Raw genomic sequence first — 17396 nt, 5'->3', positions numbered from 1 at the left:
TAAATATGTGTGGATTAAATATAAAAAATAAACGAGTAATAAATTCATTAAGTACAAGAATTAAAAAAAAAAAAAAAAAGAAAAGAAAGTAGATATTAGTACGAAAAGGAATAAAATAAAAAATAAATTTAAAATATTAATGAAAATTTATTTCTCATATTAAAAATTATAATTTTATGAAGATTATTGAATTATTTCAATATCTTATAAACAGGAAATATTTATAGTTTACTATAATAGCAATGATACAATATAATCTAAACGTAACTTAATTGTCTAATAAAAAAATAATGATCTTACTTTAATGAATCTCGATGTCAGTGATTTTTTATACGACCAACTTTTATTTCAAATATAGATAATTTTTTTTCTCTAAATTCGCAGTTAAAATCACAGCTTAATTTAGCATTTATTTTTTTCACGCTGCAATAGCATAAGTTGGTGCTGTCAAAACACCGCAATTGTTATTTTTCTGAGCCATGAGTATGTAGCCATCATTACCCCAGTAATTAGACCATGAATTTTTAACAAGCCAGTAACCTTGTCCATTCATTGTTCCGTATCCGACTGCTAGGACGGCGTGATCTAAACCATCTGGAGTATTTTCTACAATAAAAATAGCCAGTAAATAGTTGATATAAATATAATCGTATAATAGTATCTTATATATCATGTGGAATCAGTATTATACTCGATATCACTAGATGTATATAATAGTTTATGTAAGAATGCACGAAGAAAAACGCCGTTAAATGTCTAAAGCCAGGGTCATGCAATCAGAGTTTAAAAAATAATTATGATCCTGGTTAGCACGGCTGCCCAATTTCAAAACACAGTAAGGGAAAAATCTTCCAAAATCGATTTTGTCAGTTATTGTGTTTTGAAATTGGGCAGCCGAGCAGACAATTAACAATTTTTTTTTTTTTTTTTTTTTTTTTTTTTTTTTTTTTTTTCCAATAAATCAGTTACGAAAAAAAAAAAAAAAAAAAAAAAAAATGCGCATGTAGGAAATTAAAAAAGCTGCAGGTGCAATTTTTTTTTTCTTTATAATTTATCATTTTAAAAAAAAAAAAAAAAAAATTATTAGACGACAAACTTCAGTATCAAATATTTTACTTGATTATTAAAAAAGATTTATACTTTGTTTCATACTATTGACTTAAAAAAAAACTCAATAAAAACAAAAGCTCTGGTACCCAAAATGTAAGTAGATTTCATGATATTTATATGAATAAAGAGATATGTATGTAAAAAGTGTGTGGCCAGAATCGGAGGTATTGGGAAGGTCATAAAAAAGTTTTTTTGAACATCATCAAAAACGAATGCAATAGCAAAATTTCATACAATGAGTAGTAAGATAAGTAATTTCTTTGGTCTAGGCATATGTAGGCATGAAAATTAAAGCTTATTTAAAGAGCTTTCAGATGCATTTTTACGAAATTCGATAAGTTGTCACATTCAAAAGTTATTGAAGAACGAATTAGTAAAGATATGAATTTTTGACAATTTAAAAATTTTGAAATGCTACAACTTCTAAACTAATTGACCGATTTTGCTCATCTTTGAACTCGATCTTGGAAATCGTCTACAGAAAATGTGTGCTGAGTTTCATTGAGATCAATAAAGAATTGTGGACGCTATTGTCGTGACACGCGGCGTTCTATCGTATAAATATATAAACTTTTGAATCGTATGTATGTCCTGACTCAGCTCGTCGAGCTGAGTCCAGAGGTAGCAAATTTTTTAAAAAATTCCGTCATGAAGACAAGTGCAATAGTTAGATTTCTATGAAATTTACTAAAAAGTCATCTTTGGTTATGTCGTATCGATTAATAGAAATATGTAAGTTAATTCAGCTGACGTTGTCTTGATCTACACATGTGTGCTGAATAATTAAATGCGTGTGTACAGTCTAGAGATTTTGGTCATGTTAATAAGGCAGCTAAATTCAAAGTGACGTCATAAGAGAAAAAGCTGATAGATGTCATTAGCTTGAATTATTGAGTACGAATACACTCTGCCATTTCACTAAAATTCAGTGGTTTAATATATATTTAACCACTCGTTTGACCAATCAGAAAGGATTGTATTTTAATATAAAATTTTATAAGGCTAACTTCAGCCAATTAGCGGCGTATTCTTCGGCATAAGTTACATGAAATAAATAAAATAATAATTATCAAAGTCCTAAACTTACTGCAATTGGGATCATAGTAAACACCATTTGAGTAGAATGAAAAAGTTTTTTGTGAAGCGTCAATAGCAATAGATATTGGGCCATGTTTAAAAAGAGCTAATTTTAGAGCATCGGGACTTCCGGTAGTGACGTTAACAAAACCAGCCATTTTGGCAGTCAATGTAACGTTATTAATGTGACAGTAACCATCTTGTCCGATGTAACCGCCATACTCATCTTCTGTTGGAAGTCCACCGTGTTTCATTATCCACTCGTATGATCGAAAATCTTCACCACCATCACAGCCATTGTTACCGTAGCCCCATGAGCAATCTATGAGTGCTTGTTGAGACAATCTCACAAGTGTTTTGTATTTCATAAAGTAAGCGCCTTCAACTGCACCTGTTGTACCAAAACTCCAGCAAGAACCGCAGACTGATTGATCTGGTTGATAAAAATAATTTATTATATTTTATTTTGTTTCTTAATATAAATATTTATTAGGCTTAATAGCCGGGTGTGCTATTTTAGAGCATTTTTTTTTTCATCGCACCACTAGCTTCTATACTTGCAGGAAGGTAAAATAAGATGCCTGTTAAAATTAGAGCCCTTAATATTAATATTAATCGGTGCCTCATAGCGATTTTCTATTTCCATTTAAATAACATGCGAAAAATTAAATTTTAAGTTTTGAATTTCATACCTCGGCAATGATTCATTGCACAGATAAACTTGAGATATATTTTTTTAGGCTCAGGATATAAATTGAACACTCTACAGAAAAGAGCTCATATAATTTGTTGATAAATCTACCCGTTCAAAAGTTAACGAGTTCAAACTTCAAAACATAAAAGTTAATCTTTTTTTTATATATTTCAGCAAAATTATTAACGTTATTAAAAAACTTTTTAGACTTTTTGTTGTAGATTATTGAATTTACTGTCAGAATAACTTTAGCTCTAATCCATCATCGTTATTAAATACTTTTTTTTTAATTGGTATTAATGAGCTAGTATTTGGTATAATATCGGAATGATAGGAATGTTTCAAAAAAAAAGTTGTTCAAAAATGAAATACCCTAATATATATTAGGGTGGTCCAAAAAAACCGAATATTTTTTTTTTCGAGTCTCTTATGAAAATTATTTGACTTACGATATTTTAAGAAGCCTCTCCAAAAATCAGCTCGATAAAAAATTTTCAAAAGGTCACTCACGAATTTTGAAAATATCAAAAATAATCGAAATTTGAATTTTTTATTTCAAATTTTTTTCTTTCTCGTGGCAGCAATAGTTTATATTTGTGAAATCATGTATATCCATAAACCTCGTTCAAGAATATACATTTAAACCTCGCTTAAGAATTTTGATGTTTCCGAGCGCTGTCTTTTGAACGTTTTCGAGTGACCTTTGAATATTAATAATAAAGCTTCTCGATTTTTTCACCATCAATTTACATGACAATGAATTAAAATATAACCCGAGAAATAAAAATAATAAGTTATTTACATACTTTTTTATTTTTTAATTCAATTTTTAGGTTTTTTCGTTTATTCAAAACTTACCAAATTTTATTGTTTAAGCCTCTCCTGTATATTTTTAGTTATGCAAAAGTTATATTTTAGAAATATGACAATAATTGAGTTATAAACAAATACAAAAACTAATTCAAAGTATTAGTTACATATTATCAGTTAATATTCAAAATTCTTGAGCGTCGTTTGAATATTTAAATTTTGGGTTGAAATTTTCAGCATAGACATGATTTTATAAATATAAACTATTGATGCCATGACAAAGAAAAAATTTAGAAGTAAAAAATCCGAATTTAAATCATTTTGGATATTTTAAAAATTCGTGAGCGACCTCTTGAAAATTTTCTATCGAGCTGATTTTTGGAGAGGCTTCTTAAAACATCGTAAGCCAACAAATTTTCATAAGACTCGAAAAAAAAATAGTCGGTTTTTTTTTGGTCACCCTAATATACATGTAATTTATTTAAATTTACCTTTGACGGGAGTTACTGCCCCAAAAAGTCTCCAATCATGACTTTCTGGTATTTTTGCAGATTCCTTTTCTACATCATGTGGAAAAGGAAGCCCACCGTTATAAGTATTCGGAGTGTATTGTTTTCCTCGTAAATATTTTAATTCGTCGTCAGTACGATCTGCTAGATGATTAACTTCCAATTGGTAGCCTTGACTCTTACGATTCATTGAGTGGATATATCTAATAATTTTATTTTTACATTGAAAAACTCTACTTACAGTATAGAGTTATAAATTAAATATTGTTTTTTTTTTTTTTAATTTACCTCAAGTTTTGACGAAATACTTCCGTACGGTTGCTGTGCTCCTTGAGATCTTTGTACTGTTTATTGTATTTTCTTTTAAAAACATTAAACTCTGTGTCAACGTGTCTGTGGTCATTGGAAATAAATTCTCGCATGGGATTGAAAGTGAAAAGGTGACGGTCTCCAGGTCCAGGGAATCCAGTACAAGACATGTCTAATTATAAAAATACATACATATATATATATATTGAGTAATTTAATAACCTACTGATCATAAATCATAAATAAATTTGAATTATTTATTTCTTAAATTTAATTTCAACATCATCCGCACCAGTATTTTTATTGATTAAAAATTATAAAATAAAAAATAATATACGTACTGTTGGCTACTTCGAAGACATCAGCATCCGGAGTTTCATAAGAGTACCAATCGTAATTTAAATAATAATGATCATAATGAGATCCCAACAGGGAATTGAATCCTTTCATTTCGTACCTTACTGGTATCGCTTGTTTTATTCCACTCTCAGATGATTTCTGTTTAAACATTACAAGTAAATAAATTTATTAATAAATATTTCTAATTAATTTTTTAAAAAATTTAACTACCTTATATCTGATCCAAAGTGTATATTTATTTGTCTTTTCACCAAATTTCTCAACAAGACGCCATTTTTCACATTCAATTCCATTAACCATTTCTTCACCAATGCACTAAAAAAAATATAAAACATATTATAAGCTCAGCTTTACATGTTTTGTATCAATTTCAAATTAAATTTTTTTTTTTCTATAATAAATTATAAATAAAACAATACCTGCATGCCATGAGTGTCAGGCAAAATTGTTTGTGGACGTATAGCCATTTGCTCGTCTCCGTAAATTTTGAAACATGATTCTTTGTTCATTTCCTCTTCTGTTGTAATTGGAGCGATTTTAATACTCGATCCATGACTTCCATCACCACTCAATTGAAAAGTTTTTACCATACCTTCGAAAAGTATAAGAAAATAAATTATTTTATTTAATGCCGATCGACTTAACACTAATAATTACACAAAGTAATTCAATGATAAAAATATGTATGAGTGGGTGAAAAAAAGATGACGTTGGCTGAGAATGAAGCAATTGAATTGCCACAAAAATTAATGCCCAGACAGTGACGATTGACGATTTGCTATTCTATAAACTGAACCATAAGCTATGTGATTTTTAATTGATTTGACGGTGTGGAGTAATCGAGATATTCTAAGACCTGGTCTAGGGCTGACAAGACCAACCCGTTCAAGTGTTTTAGGCGAATCTATTAGACGATAACTCTATAGGAGAAGGTCAAATTCCCAATTTCCGTTCTACTAGACAGGATATTTATTTTAAATTGGGAAATAATTTCACTATTAAAAGAAACGATTCGAAATGATTTGCAATGTTAAATGTTCATAAGAAGGGTGATTTTGCTTTCGAAAACAACCCAGCCGAAAATATCTGATAACCCTTCTTAAGTAAGAAAGGTCGATCATCATTAATTAAAATTTAAAAAAATATTTTATGGATTATAAATAATATCATAATTAATATATACAGAAATTCAGATATTTCATTGATTGAAAATAGTAAAAAACATATCTCTAGAATATATGTTAAATAACCCAAGATTTTTTGTCCAAAAAAAATTTGTCTTAAAGAATAATGTCTTGCAAAAATGTTTCATACATATTACCTATATATGTATTTATAAATGATTACAATATACTTTATAAAATATGTACAGCAGTATGCCTTTTTTTCACAGGTTTTGTGTGCGCAGAATTATAAAATATATAAACCCATACATTTGCAATAGTATCATTTTCGTATAAAATTAGACCAATACTTGTTAGAAAATTTTTTTTAATCGAAATAATTGGTACACTGTAAAAAATTGGGAGCGATTACGCATATTATTTCAATGCGTATTTACTCTAGTTCAGAGTTTTAATATTAAAATAATCTACCAGGAGTAAATTTTACTCCAAACAGGAGTTTCAATAATGAAATAAACTTCTCTTCGGACAGTCATCCGCTCCGCATTCAATCCGAATTTTTAAAAAAATGATAAAAAATACAGAAATTTTCAGAGGAATGCAATAATATTTTGTCCAAGGATATTTTGTCTTGAGGATATTTTATCCGGGGACATTTTGTCGGTGATATTTTGCCCGGGGATGGAAACGCATGCCACTAAACGTGTTCACCAAAACTAAGTGCAATAGAAATTTTACAAGTTTTTATAAAAAAATTTAAGTATAAAATTACCTCCATAATAATCAATACGACTTGATCCAAGTTTGCCATCGTACCAGGCATAAAATGGTTCTTTTATCTCAGCATAAGGGATATATAATGTCCCTCTTGTTACATACTGGTCATTAAACTCTACAGCTGTTGCACTTTTTTTTCCATCTTGAGATTTTAAATGCTTTTTACTGAAGATTGGTTTCCTCACCAGAGCACTTGCACACGATATTCCTAAATAATATTTAAAAAACATTATAAAGTAATTATTATTATTTTATTTAAATAATAATAATAATAATAATAATAATAATAAATTAAATAATAAAATCTTACCGATTAATAGAATGAAACATATTCTACTTAAATGATACATTTTCTGTTTCCTGTAATTAAAAATTCAAAGTCATTATATTGATAGTATAATAAATAAAATAAATCAAGTAATTTATGTGTATGAGTTCAAAGATAACACGTGACCTATTCAATTGTTATGTCTATAATAAAAACATTGAGTTAATAATGGGGTGCAAACACCAATTGTGGAAATTTCAAGAAAATTGATAACTAATCAATTTTAAAATAAAATTAAACATCAACATTCAATAAATCATTTATAAATAAAACCATAGATCTACAAAGAGTCTGATACTTAACAATTACATAAAAAAAAGTATTTTTTATTTTTATTATTGACAAAAATAATTAAAACAAATATTCTATGTTTTGAATATCAAAAAGTGATCCAACGCGAAAATATTTAAAAATTCTATAAAAACTTATCAGAAAAATATCAGTTTTAATGTTGTACTAATATTTGGAAATAAAATATCACGTATACTTTTATTTGTACTGATTGCTTTCCTATCAGAAAAATCTATATGGAAATCCAGCCTAGATTTCTATATGGATTCCCACATGGAGTTTTTGGATAGATTCCCATATGGTTTTCTATGGGAATATTAATCTATACTTTTATTGATATGGTAAGAGACCTAGTACCCGATCACTGATGTATTTGCATATGTATATTTAGTAGAACTGATTAAATATAGATATAGAAATACATGGAGTGATCAGGTACTAGGTCTCTTACCGTACTCGTATCAGTAGACGATACCCTGCTTAAAAAATCCGATAGATTCTTATAGGTTTATGGATAAGGCCCTGTACTTAACTATAGCACTTCTCATAGAACTCATTCATTCTTATAATATCACTATAGGATACCGTAAGATGGACGGTGGTGGTAGAAGGTTTATCAAAGTCATCAAGTACCAGGTCGGGTATTTTATGTACTGTACAGGATAGTCGGACTGTTGAGAACTTGGGTTCAAACCCAACTCAAAACATCCCGTTCATCCTCATTTCATTCGTTTCTACATAAGATTTCCTTTAATTTGATATAATTTTTTAGGAATTCATGAGAATCTATTGGATTCTATAAGATTTTCTTAACAGAGTAGATATAGAAATCTAGATACCCCGGATTCTATAGAAATTACGTGTATAGAAGCCCAGATTTCTACATAAATTTCCCACAAAAAAATCCATACATCCAAGTTCCTATATGGGAATCCAGGTCCCTAGTTTTCTATGTGAAGTTCTATATAGCAACCCAGTTACCCAGTTTCCTATATGAAATCCATACATAGAAACTCAGGTACCTTGTTTCCTGTGTAAAGTTCCATGAGAATCCAGGAACCCAGTTTTCTATGTGAAGTTTCTACATGGGAATCCAGTTACCCAGTTTCCTATAAGAAGTTCATAAATAGAAACTCAGGTACCCTGTTTCCTGTGTAAAGTTTTATGGAAATCCAGGTACCCAGTTTTGTATGTGATTCCTACATAGGAATCCGGGTACTCACAATTTCTTATGTGGATTTTCTATATAAGAATCTATATACTCATGGTTTCCTACATGGATTCTTATAATTCCATACACTCCTATACTAATTTCTATAAATTTTTACATAAATCCATAATTTTCTATATGAATTTCTATGGGTTCCCATACAATCCCACCTTAATTTTTTTAAGAGAATTAAAATTCAATAAATAAGAAACGAAAAGTCGCATATTAATTAAAGTTTTTTTGTTCTTCTCAAATAAAACCCGTGATTTAAATTCAATATTTAAATTTTTTATAGAAAAAATATATATTGCAAATGTATACTAAAGATTGAAAATGATAATTATACAGATGGCGTATAATTAATGATTAATTAATATGCGTTCGGTGAGTTTACACAGACCAATAAATTAAATTTTATAACAAATTCATTTAATTTTAATTCTATTTAATAAAAATAATTAATATTACAATTAAATAATTCTTAATTATTTATTAATATTACAATTTAATATTTTCTTTTTCTTCAACTTTATATTTATTGATGATTTAATTCCCGAGTAATAAAAATTTATAAACAAGTAAAAATAAATGTCTATATTTAATTAGTTGATATATTTATTTAATCTATAGTAATTAGTGTTATTTTTTTTTTGTTAGATTATTCGGCTTCAATAAATGTCATCTGGATTAACAATACGCAGTTTAATAAAATACAAGAAAAATAAAAATTACTTACTGTGGAAATGTTGATATTATTTAAATATTTGGTAAAGAAAAATAAAAATATACTTTTATAATGAGTATGTGAATGATATTTAACTTAAAATATTGTAAAAATACAAGTGCGTATAAGTATTTATGGTCTCTGGTGGTTAGTAATCAAATGAATTTAAAATATTAAAAAATAATAGGATATGTGGTTGCGATTATTATTATTTTATTGTAAGAAATTTATGAATAATATAAATTTTCAAATAAATGATAAGAGATAGCAATTGAAAATACTCACAGCTGAAAATGATAACAAAGCGTGAACAGCAAAATATGATTCACAAACTAGCAATTCACGCCTCCTTTTATATTACGCTTCTATGCTGGTAAAAAAATCTTGGAACCTCTACTGGCATCTTGTTCCTGGTGATGGTTAAAGTAGAAAATTACTGTTACTAGTCAAATTATTTTTACGTAAAAAAATTTATTGTAATTTAAAAATATGTTCTTTATTTATATACAACTTATTTTTATTTTTATTAATGAATGAAAATTGGGAAAATAAAATAAATAATTTATTTGTGTCAGAATTATTTTTAAAAAGATACTAATTTGACTAGATTTATTAAAGACAATAAAGTTAACAGACATCTGACAATTTTAAAAACTTTGAGATAATAAATTAAAATCTTTATAAAATAAAAATAAAAAAATGAATGACACTGAAGTTAGTATGGTCCTGAATTTAGCAGACAATTAGAAATTTTTGAATTTTATTTTAAACTATTTAATTACAAAAATTGAAAAACTAAAAATATGCACATGTAGAATATTAAAAAAACTTTAAGTGCAATTTTTTAAAATATTTTTTTTTTTTTATAATTTATCGTTTTTAAAAATTCCTAAAATCATTGAATGTCAGCTAACTTCAGTATCATAAGTTAGCTGACGTCTAATAATTTTTGAATTTTACTAAAAATGGTATACTATAAAAAAAATATATATATTTAAACAATTGCACCTGTCACACTTTTTCAATTTACTACATGCGCATATTTTTAGTTTTTTTTTTTTTTTTTTTTTTTTTTGTAATTGATTTGTTAAAAAAAATTCCGAAAATTCTTAATTGTCTGCTAATTTCAGGCTAACAAAAATGAAAGTGTAGAAAATTCAAAAATCAGTGCATGCATTTTTTGAAATTTTATTATTTTAATTATTTAATTTTTTATATGAAATTAAAAAATCGTATGTTTGCTACACTCATATTTATTGACAGTTAATAATTTAAGTATTTAAATTAATTGTCACTTAAATTATTTAAGCAAATATTTAAATTACGTGATTAAATATTTGCACACGTAATCACACAATAAATTTATTATTATTTATTTAATAAATATTTAATTTCAATCAATATCATTATCATTATATATAACTTGTGATTTGTAAATTATTATTATTTTAAAATAAATTTTTTGTATTTTTTTAAAAACGTAAAATAAAAAGAGTAATTACATCAATAATTATAACAAAATTTAAATTGATTTATTAATATAACTTCTATTGAAATGAATTTCCTATTAAATATATAGAATTTTTGAATTCGTTAATGACTACTACTCAAAATCGGTAAATTTTTTTAATGGGTCTCTAAATTAAATCAAGAAGTCAATCCAAGTGGAAATGGCAAATAGAGTTAAAACTGATACCGATAATTAAACTGTACGACTGCTCATGTTTTTTCGTTTTTGTTATTCGCACTGTGATAACGCAAATGAATATTGTAAAATTTTGTAAATTTCAGGAAGCGTTAAATAAATAAATAAATTATTATTATTATTAATTTTTTAACAAATGAAATACAACGAGTAATTAATAACCCTGATTAAAAATACTCATTGAAAAGGATCGAAAAAGATGAGAATTGAATATTTTTGAATATTTTCTATACCCTAACATCTCCATCTGGACATAAAATTAATACTTTTCAATTCTATTGAATCCAAAAATAATATGAGAATTTCTAAACTTCCGAGGAATTGAAAAAGATTCAAAAGAATTGATATTTTTAATCTTTCTGAATACTTTTCAATACCAAAATAATATTACATTTCGGGCCACGTGTAGGATTGGAAAGAATTCAAATGAATTGAAATTTTTTAATCTTTTTCAATTCTTCTCAATACCTAAATAGTTCGATATTTCGAATGGAGTGTAGGATTGAAAAAAAATCAAATGAATTGAAATTTTTGAATCTTTCTCAATACCAAAATAATTCCATATTGGAAGGTATTGAAATGATGAAAGATTGAATTCCTTTCAATACTTTTGAATTCCATTTTAAGAATTATAAAGTATTCAAATGATCAAAATTTCAATTCCATTCAATACTTTTCAAAACCTCTGTATGGAATGAAAAGGATTGAAAAAATTTTCAATCCCTTTCAATGAGTATTTTTAATCAGGGAATTGTTTCAACTACATCTATACACAAAATTGTCTACAATTTGACGCTAAAAAATACTTAATTTTTCAAGTCAAATTAACAATAAGTTGATGTGAAAATTCGCCTGAAAATCGACTAAGAATTTTTTCTAGTCAATTTTTTAAGTGAATTTGAATTCCAATTCGGGTAGTAAATTTAAGTCAACTTGTACATATAGCAAGTCGTATACAAATTGTTATCGAAAACGGAAAAGTTCGAAGATGACCGACATTCGACGAAAAAGTCCAAAGCAAACTGTGCTATTAGGGTACATAAGATATACACGTGTTTGAAACTTTGTGTTTCAAAGTTAGGTTATTTCTAGTTTCTAAACTTTAGATGCAAAATATATTTTCATAAACAAATATTTTATTAACAATTCGTTAATATAATTATATTACTATAAACATAACTAATTTATGTTAATGCAATAAAATATCAGAGGTATGTATAATTATTTTACTGACTCTAGAATAGATCTTATGTGAGTACACAGTAAAAAAATATTGAATCAAAAATATGAATTTTTTAAATTCTTAAATACTTTTCAATCACTAAATAATTTTTTTAATCGCTTCAAATATTTTTTATTTTTTATTGAAAATTTATAAAGATAAATAAACATTAAAATTTTTTTAAAAATATTTTCTCATCACTTTTCTCAGTCAGGGTTACTTCTCGTATTACTCAAATTTTGTGTGGAAACTTTAACACAAATTTTATGGTGAAATTCGACTTAACAATATTTTTTACTGTGTAATTATTTTTTTGTTTCTTCATTTATTTATTAACTATTTTTTTAATTATTACAGTTTGGTACTTTTGACAATTAAGCGGTAAAAAAATTTATGATAGTTTTTATATAATTATAAAGTATAATTTAAAATGCTTTATACAATCGAAGAATTGCCGCCGATTGATTTCGAACCACCGCTGAAAAAATTAAAAAACACAAAAGTGTCCGACTCAAAATTTAAAAAATCCCATAAAAAAAAGAAAAAAAATAATCGTTTGTCAAAAAATAATGATGAGCCAAAAATAGTTGATGACTCGAGTAATGATAAAAGTTCAGCTGAAGTTACAGAATTCAACTCGGCTGCATGGAGTTCTTTGGGAGTTCCAGCTCCCATATTGAAAGCGCTAGAAGATAATAAATTTACAACTCCAACTGTTATACAATCTTTGACTCTTGGACCTGCAATACTTGGTCATCGAGATATTTTGGGAGCTGCTGAAACAGGAAGTGGTAAAACGTTGGCATTTGGTATTCCGATTTTAGCCGGAATTTTGAAACTTAAAGAAGAAAAGCCGGAAGTTGAAGATGATGAACAAGAGTCAGATTCTACGAAAGAAATTAATCGATGTGGAACTGCTGATTCTTGGTTGGTTTCAACAGAAGGAAATAATTCAGCTGCTGAATTTTCTGGTTCTGAACAAGAGAGTGAGGAAGAACTCGATGATGATTTAGTAAATACTGATGGTATTGGTTGCGTTAAAGTAATCGATTACGGATTAGTTGATGATTGTACTACAGCATCAACAAGTGTTGTAACAAAACCATTGTATGCATTAATTTTAACACCAACCCGAGAATTAGCAATTCAGATCCGAGATCACTTGTGCAAAGCAGCTAAATATACGGACATCAAAATTGCAGTTGTCATTGGCGGAATGGCTGCTGTCAAACAAGAACGAATACTAAGTAAGGGTCCAGAAATTGTTATTGCTACACCTGGTAGATTATGGGAACTTATTGATCAAGGAAATATACATTTGAGTCAACTACATTCAATAAAGTACTTAGCTATTGATGAAACTGATCGAATGTTAGAAAAAGGGCATTTTCAAGAACTTCATCAAATATTGGAACGGATCAATTCTATTTCTGAAAGTTTGGACAAGCGTCAAACGTTCGTTTTCTCTGCTACGCTCACTTTAGTCCATGATATTCCAGATTTTTTAATGCGTAAAAAAAAACAACGTCCTTCAAGTAAAATATTTAAAATAACTCCTGGACAAAAGTTGCAGAAAGTTATTGATTTATTGAAGATAAAGAATCCTAAAGTAGTTGACATTACTAAGGAACGAGGTAAGTTGGTTTAAATTTATCGAGTTTTCTATATTTTTAATTCCGTTAACGGGGATGAATACTGACGGAAAAAATGAGTAACTATCGGGAATATATTTAGCCGGGACAATTAAGAATTATGGAGATCGTGAATTTTTCATTTTATTAAGTGTAAGGTACCGGCGGGTATTAAGGCCTAGCTAAGGGAGATTTTTAATATAATTGAAAATATTGCATTTGATTATCTAAATGTATCATTAATCTTTATTTCAACACATTAGTCATAACATTTAATCAAGTAATGGTAATTTTTACCATAAACAAACAAAAAATTATACTTTTACGAAAACCATTTAAATAGGCCTTATTTTACTACGTTACTAGTTAAACTTTATGGCGGTTTAGTCGGCTAAATTGTACAACACTAATAGTTAATACTAACATTAATAAAAATTTTGTTTTTTCAATTTCAGGTACCGCGGGAACATTAACAGAATGTCGAATAGCGTGTACGGTAGATCATAAAGATTATTACTTGTATTACTTTTTGAAACGACATCCAGGTAGAACATTAGTATTTTGCAATAGTATTGGGTGTGTCAAACGTTTAGCTACACTATTTGGTATTCTAAATTGCAATCCCCTGCCTCTTCATGCAAACATGATCCAAAAACAACGTTTGAAAAATCTTGAAAGATTTCAAAAAAATTCCGACGGTCTTTTGATTGCCACTGACGTAGCGGCAAGAGGTCTTGATATTCCTAATGTTGAACATGTGATTCATTATCAAGTACCGCGAACATCTGAAAGTTACGTTCACAGAAGTGGTCGAACAGCACGTGCTCAAAAAGAAGGTATAACTGTTTTGATGATGGAACCTTCTGAAAAACATTATTACACAAAACTTTGTAAAACACTTGGTCACAGTAAGTTTTTATTTTTATTTATGTATTCATTTTAAATATTAATATCTAGGTTAAAAAAAAAAAAAATAATGTTTTTATAGCTCAGGATATTCCTACGTTTCCGGTCATCGATCGACTTTTAGTTGCAGTAAAAGAACGTGTTAATGTTGCCAGAGAAATTGATAAATTAGAGTTGAGGTGTAAACGTGATAATCTAAAAAAAAGTTGGTTGAAAAAGGCCGCCGAGGAAATGGATTTATTGCTTGACGAAGATGAACAGTAAGTATTTTTTTATTTCATAGATTTATTTTTTGGGACGTTCCGGCTTTAAACTTATTATTAGATACACTTTTAAGAAGTCATTATAAAACTTCTTAAAAACACCTTCAAAAAGACGTCGCAAAGCAGTCATTCCGACTTGAATGCTGTCTGGGACTACACTGAGAAAAAATAACTCTTATAACTAAAATCTATTCTTGATTTAACAATATAGTGCCCACATTTCTGGAAAACCTGGAAATGTCAGGGAGTTATAAATATACTGGAAAAATCAAGGAAAAGCCAGGGAATTTCGTCACCGAGTCGGAAAAATTTTTACTTTTTTTTTTTTCAATTGAAAAACTCCGATAAATTTTTTACCTGTCAAAACTTTTCAAAAAGTGGCGCGACGCGAATGCGATTGTAATACAGTTAAAATTGAAAAAGCTGTTAGAAAAAAAAGTCAGTAGAAAGCAATCGTCAGGATCTTCAAGTTATTAACATCCATATTGACAAGTTTAAAAATCAAAAACATTAAAAGCATACATAAATATTGAACATAAATAAAAGCCTAGATTTAAAATAAAAAATAAAGAAAATTACTACATATAGCCAGATAATTTCAATCTCAAAAATCTGTAGTCACCATGATTTAGTTCTCTTTTGACTTATGAGTAGCACAAGAACGTCCTTAATTCAAATTATTTAATATTCTAATAACATGTATTTTTAAATCATTACAGAGAATCGACAATGGAGTTGAAAGAATCAGCGGATATGAGACGGCACTTAAAAATTAAACGAAATCAATTATCTAATCTGCTATTAAAACCATTATTTTCTAAAAGTTTCTCAGGTAAGTATCCTGAAATGAATATTGGATCACCGTATATTTTAAATTCAGAAAAAGCAGTAGATACTATGAAAAATGTGACAAATAACAAGCTCAAATTGAATCCTAAAAGTGAAAAAAATAATAAAAAAAGACGCCGTGAATAAAATAATTTTTTCTTTGTTTTTATTCTAATGATAACTATTACTAAGTAATTTACGATTAATTAGTTGTGAATAAAATTTTAATTGTTTAGAAAAATTGTCAATATTTATTTAAACAAAACTACAATTACAATACCTTCTTAGAGACTTATTTATTACAGTATTTACAAAGTCAAATTTTAATATTTTATAAATATAATTATAAAAATTATGTGCTATATAAGACAGATTAGTTAAGGACAATGAAATGTCAATTTAAAGAAAAAAAGTTGTTAAAATTGTCTTAGTTACTCGAGTCAAAATTAAAAAGTGCTTTGAGCCTCCAAATCCTACACGAAAGCAAGAAGACTGAAATGATTTTTATGGATTATGATGATCCGTATGTAAAAACGGTTATTTGAATTTAAACTTGGCAACTTTGCCCGATTTTACCAAGTTTAGGTCTAAATAATCTTTTGAAAAAGATAAAATTAGTCTCCAGACCCAAAATTTGTGGGATGAGGAGTAACAGACGCAATTTTTTAAATATTTTCAACTTCCCGCTAAGAAAATTGAAAATTTTCGAAAAGAGGGAAGTTATCGTTTTCACCCAGATTTGCGAAAATCGAAATTTCATCAAATGTCGACGTTTTAAGGTTCTAGGAAGCTATTCTGACTATTTTCAGAATGATCTCCGAGTGTCTGTGCACGTGTGCGAGATTTCGTGGGAGAAAGAAATGCTAAAAAACGGTTTTTTTCAAAAACAATGGCATACAAAAATATTTTCGAGCTTAAGGAGCTTAACTTTTTTATATCCAATTGACAATAAATGAAATCAATGAATATCATGATATCTGTTGCATACCTACGTAAGTAGATATGCCCAGGTCCATCGTCCTTTAGATACAAATCAGGTTCCATACCTAAAGAACTTCGAAAACTTAAATTTGACAATTTGAACTTTGATGATTTGAACTTACCTTTTTCTCAGATTTTGTGTGCGTGGAAATATAAATTATGTAAACCTATACGCTTGAAATAGTATGGTGCCCTTTTTTCAGGGGTTTTGTGTGCGTAGACATATAAAATATTCAAATTTTTAAAAGTTCAAATTTACAAAACCTGAGAAAAAAGGTAAGTTCAAATTTACAAAAGTTCAAATTGGTAAAGTTCAATTTTCAAAGTTCATTAGGTCGGTTACCACAAATAATTATTACACAGTACAAAGCTTGACCGGTATCAAGCACGTAACTGTATATATCACTGGTTCGTACTTAAAGGATCTTAATTTTAAATCACGATTAACAAATTTTACCATGAAACTTTGCCGTTTATAATAAAATTTGTACACATATTAACCGTGATTGTTTACGTATGAAAAAAGATTCTGTTGAG

The 17396-nt window shown here is 27.8% G+C and overlaps 2 protein-coding genes across 3 annotated transcripts; one reads left to right on the top strand and one right to left on the bottom strand.

Annotated features, from left to right (window-relative positions):
* Positions 1–127: 127 nt before the first annotated feature.
* On the bottom strand, positions 128–9714 carry LOC103569576 (digestive cysteine proteinase 1). 2 transcript variants are annotated; one of them, XM_008546923.3, is made up of 10 exons: positions 9609–9714; positions 7081–7130; positions 6766–6978; positions 5289–5461; positions 5080–5184; positions 4851–5007; positions 4489–4681; positions 4183–4403; positions 2198–2620; positions 128–606 (listed from the first exon to the last, which is right to left on the bottom strand). In XM_008546923.3, exons 2-10 carry the CDS (start codon positions 7118–7120, stop codon positions 419–421), a joined length of 1713 nt encoding a protein of 570 aa, XP_008545145.1. In that variant the 5' UTR covers positions 7121–7130; positions 9609–9714; the 3' UTR covers positions 128–418. The 2 variants fall into 2 exon arrangements, with proteins under 2 accessions (XP_008545145.1, XP_008545146.1); XM_008546924.3 differs by lacking the exon at positions 9609–9714 and adding an exon at positions 9336–9510.
* A 2253-nt stretch (positions 9715–11967) lies between these two features.
* LOC103569575 (ATP-dependent RNA helicase DDX24) lies at positions 11968–17343 on the top strand. The gene is made up of 5 exons (XM_008546922.3): positions 11968–12239; positions 12608–13884; positions 14337–14789; positions 14870–15047; positions 15770–17343. The coding sequence occupies exons 2-5, from the start codon at positions 12681–12683 to the stop codon at positions 16023–16025; spliced, it is 2091 nt and encodes a 696-aa protein (XP_008545144.1). The 5' UTR covers positions 11968–12239; positions 12608–12680; the 3' UTR covers positions 16026–17343.
* The last annotated feature ends 53 nt before the right edge of the window (positions 17344–17396 follow it).

Source organism: Microplitis demolitor, chromosome 1 (assembly GCF_026212275.2).
Source record: "Microplitis demolitor isolate Queensland-Clemson2020A chromosome 1, iyMicDemo2.1a, whole genome shotgun sequence".
Lineage (NCBI taxonomy): Eukaryota > Metazoa > Arthropoda > Insecta > Hymenoptera > Braconidae > Microplitis > Microplitis demolitor.
This window is presented reverse-complemented; position numbering and strand designations above follow the sequence as displayed.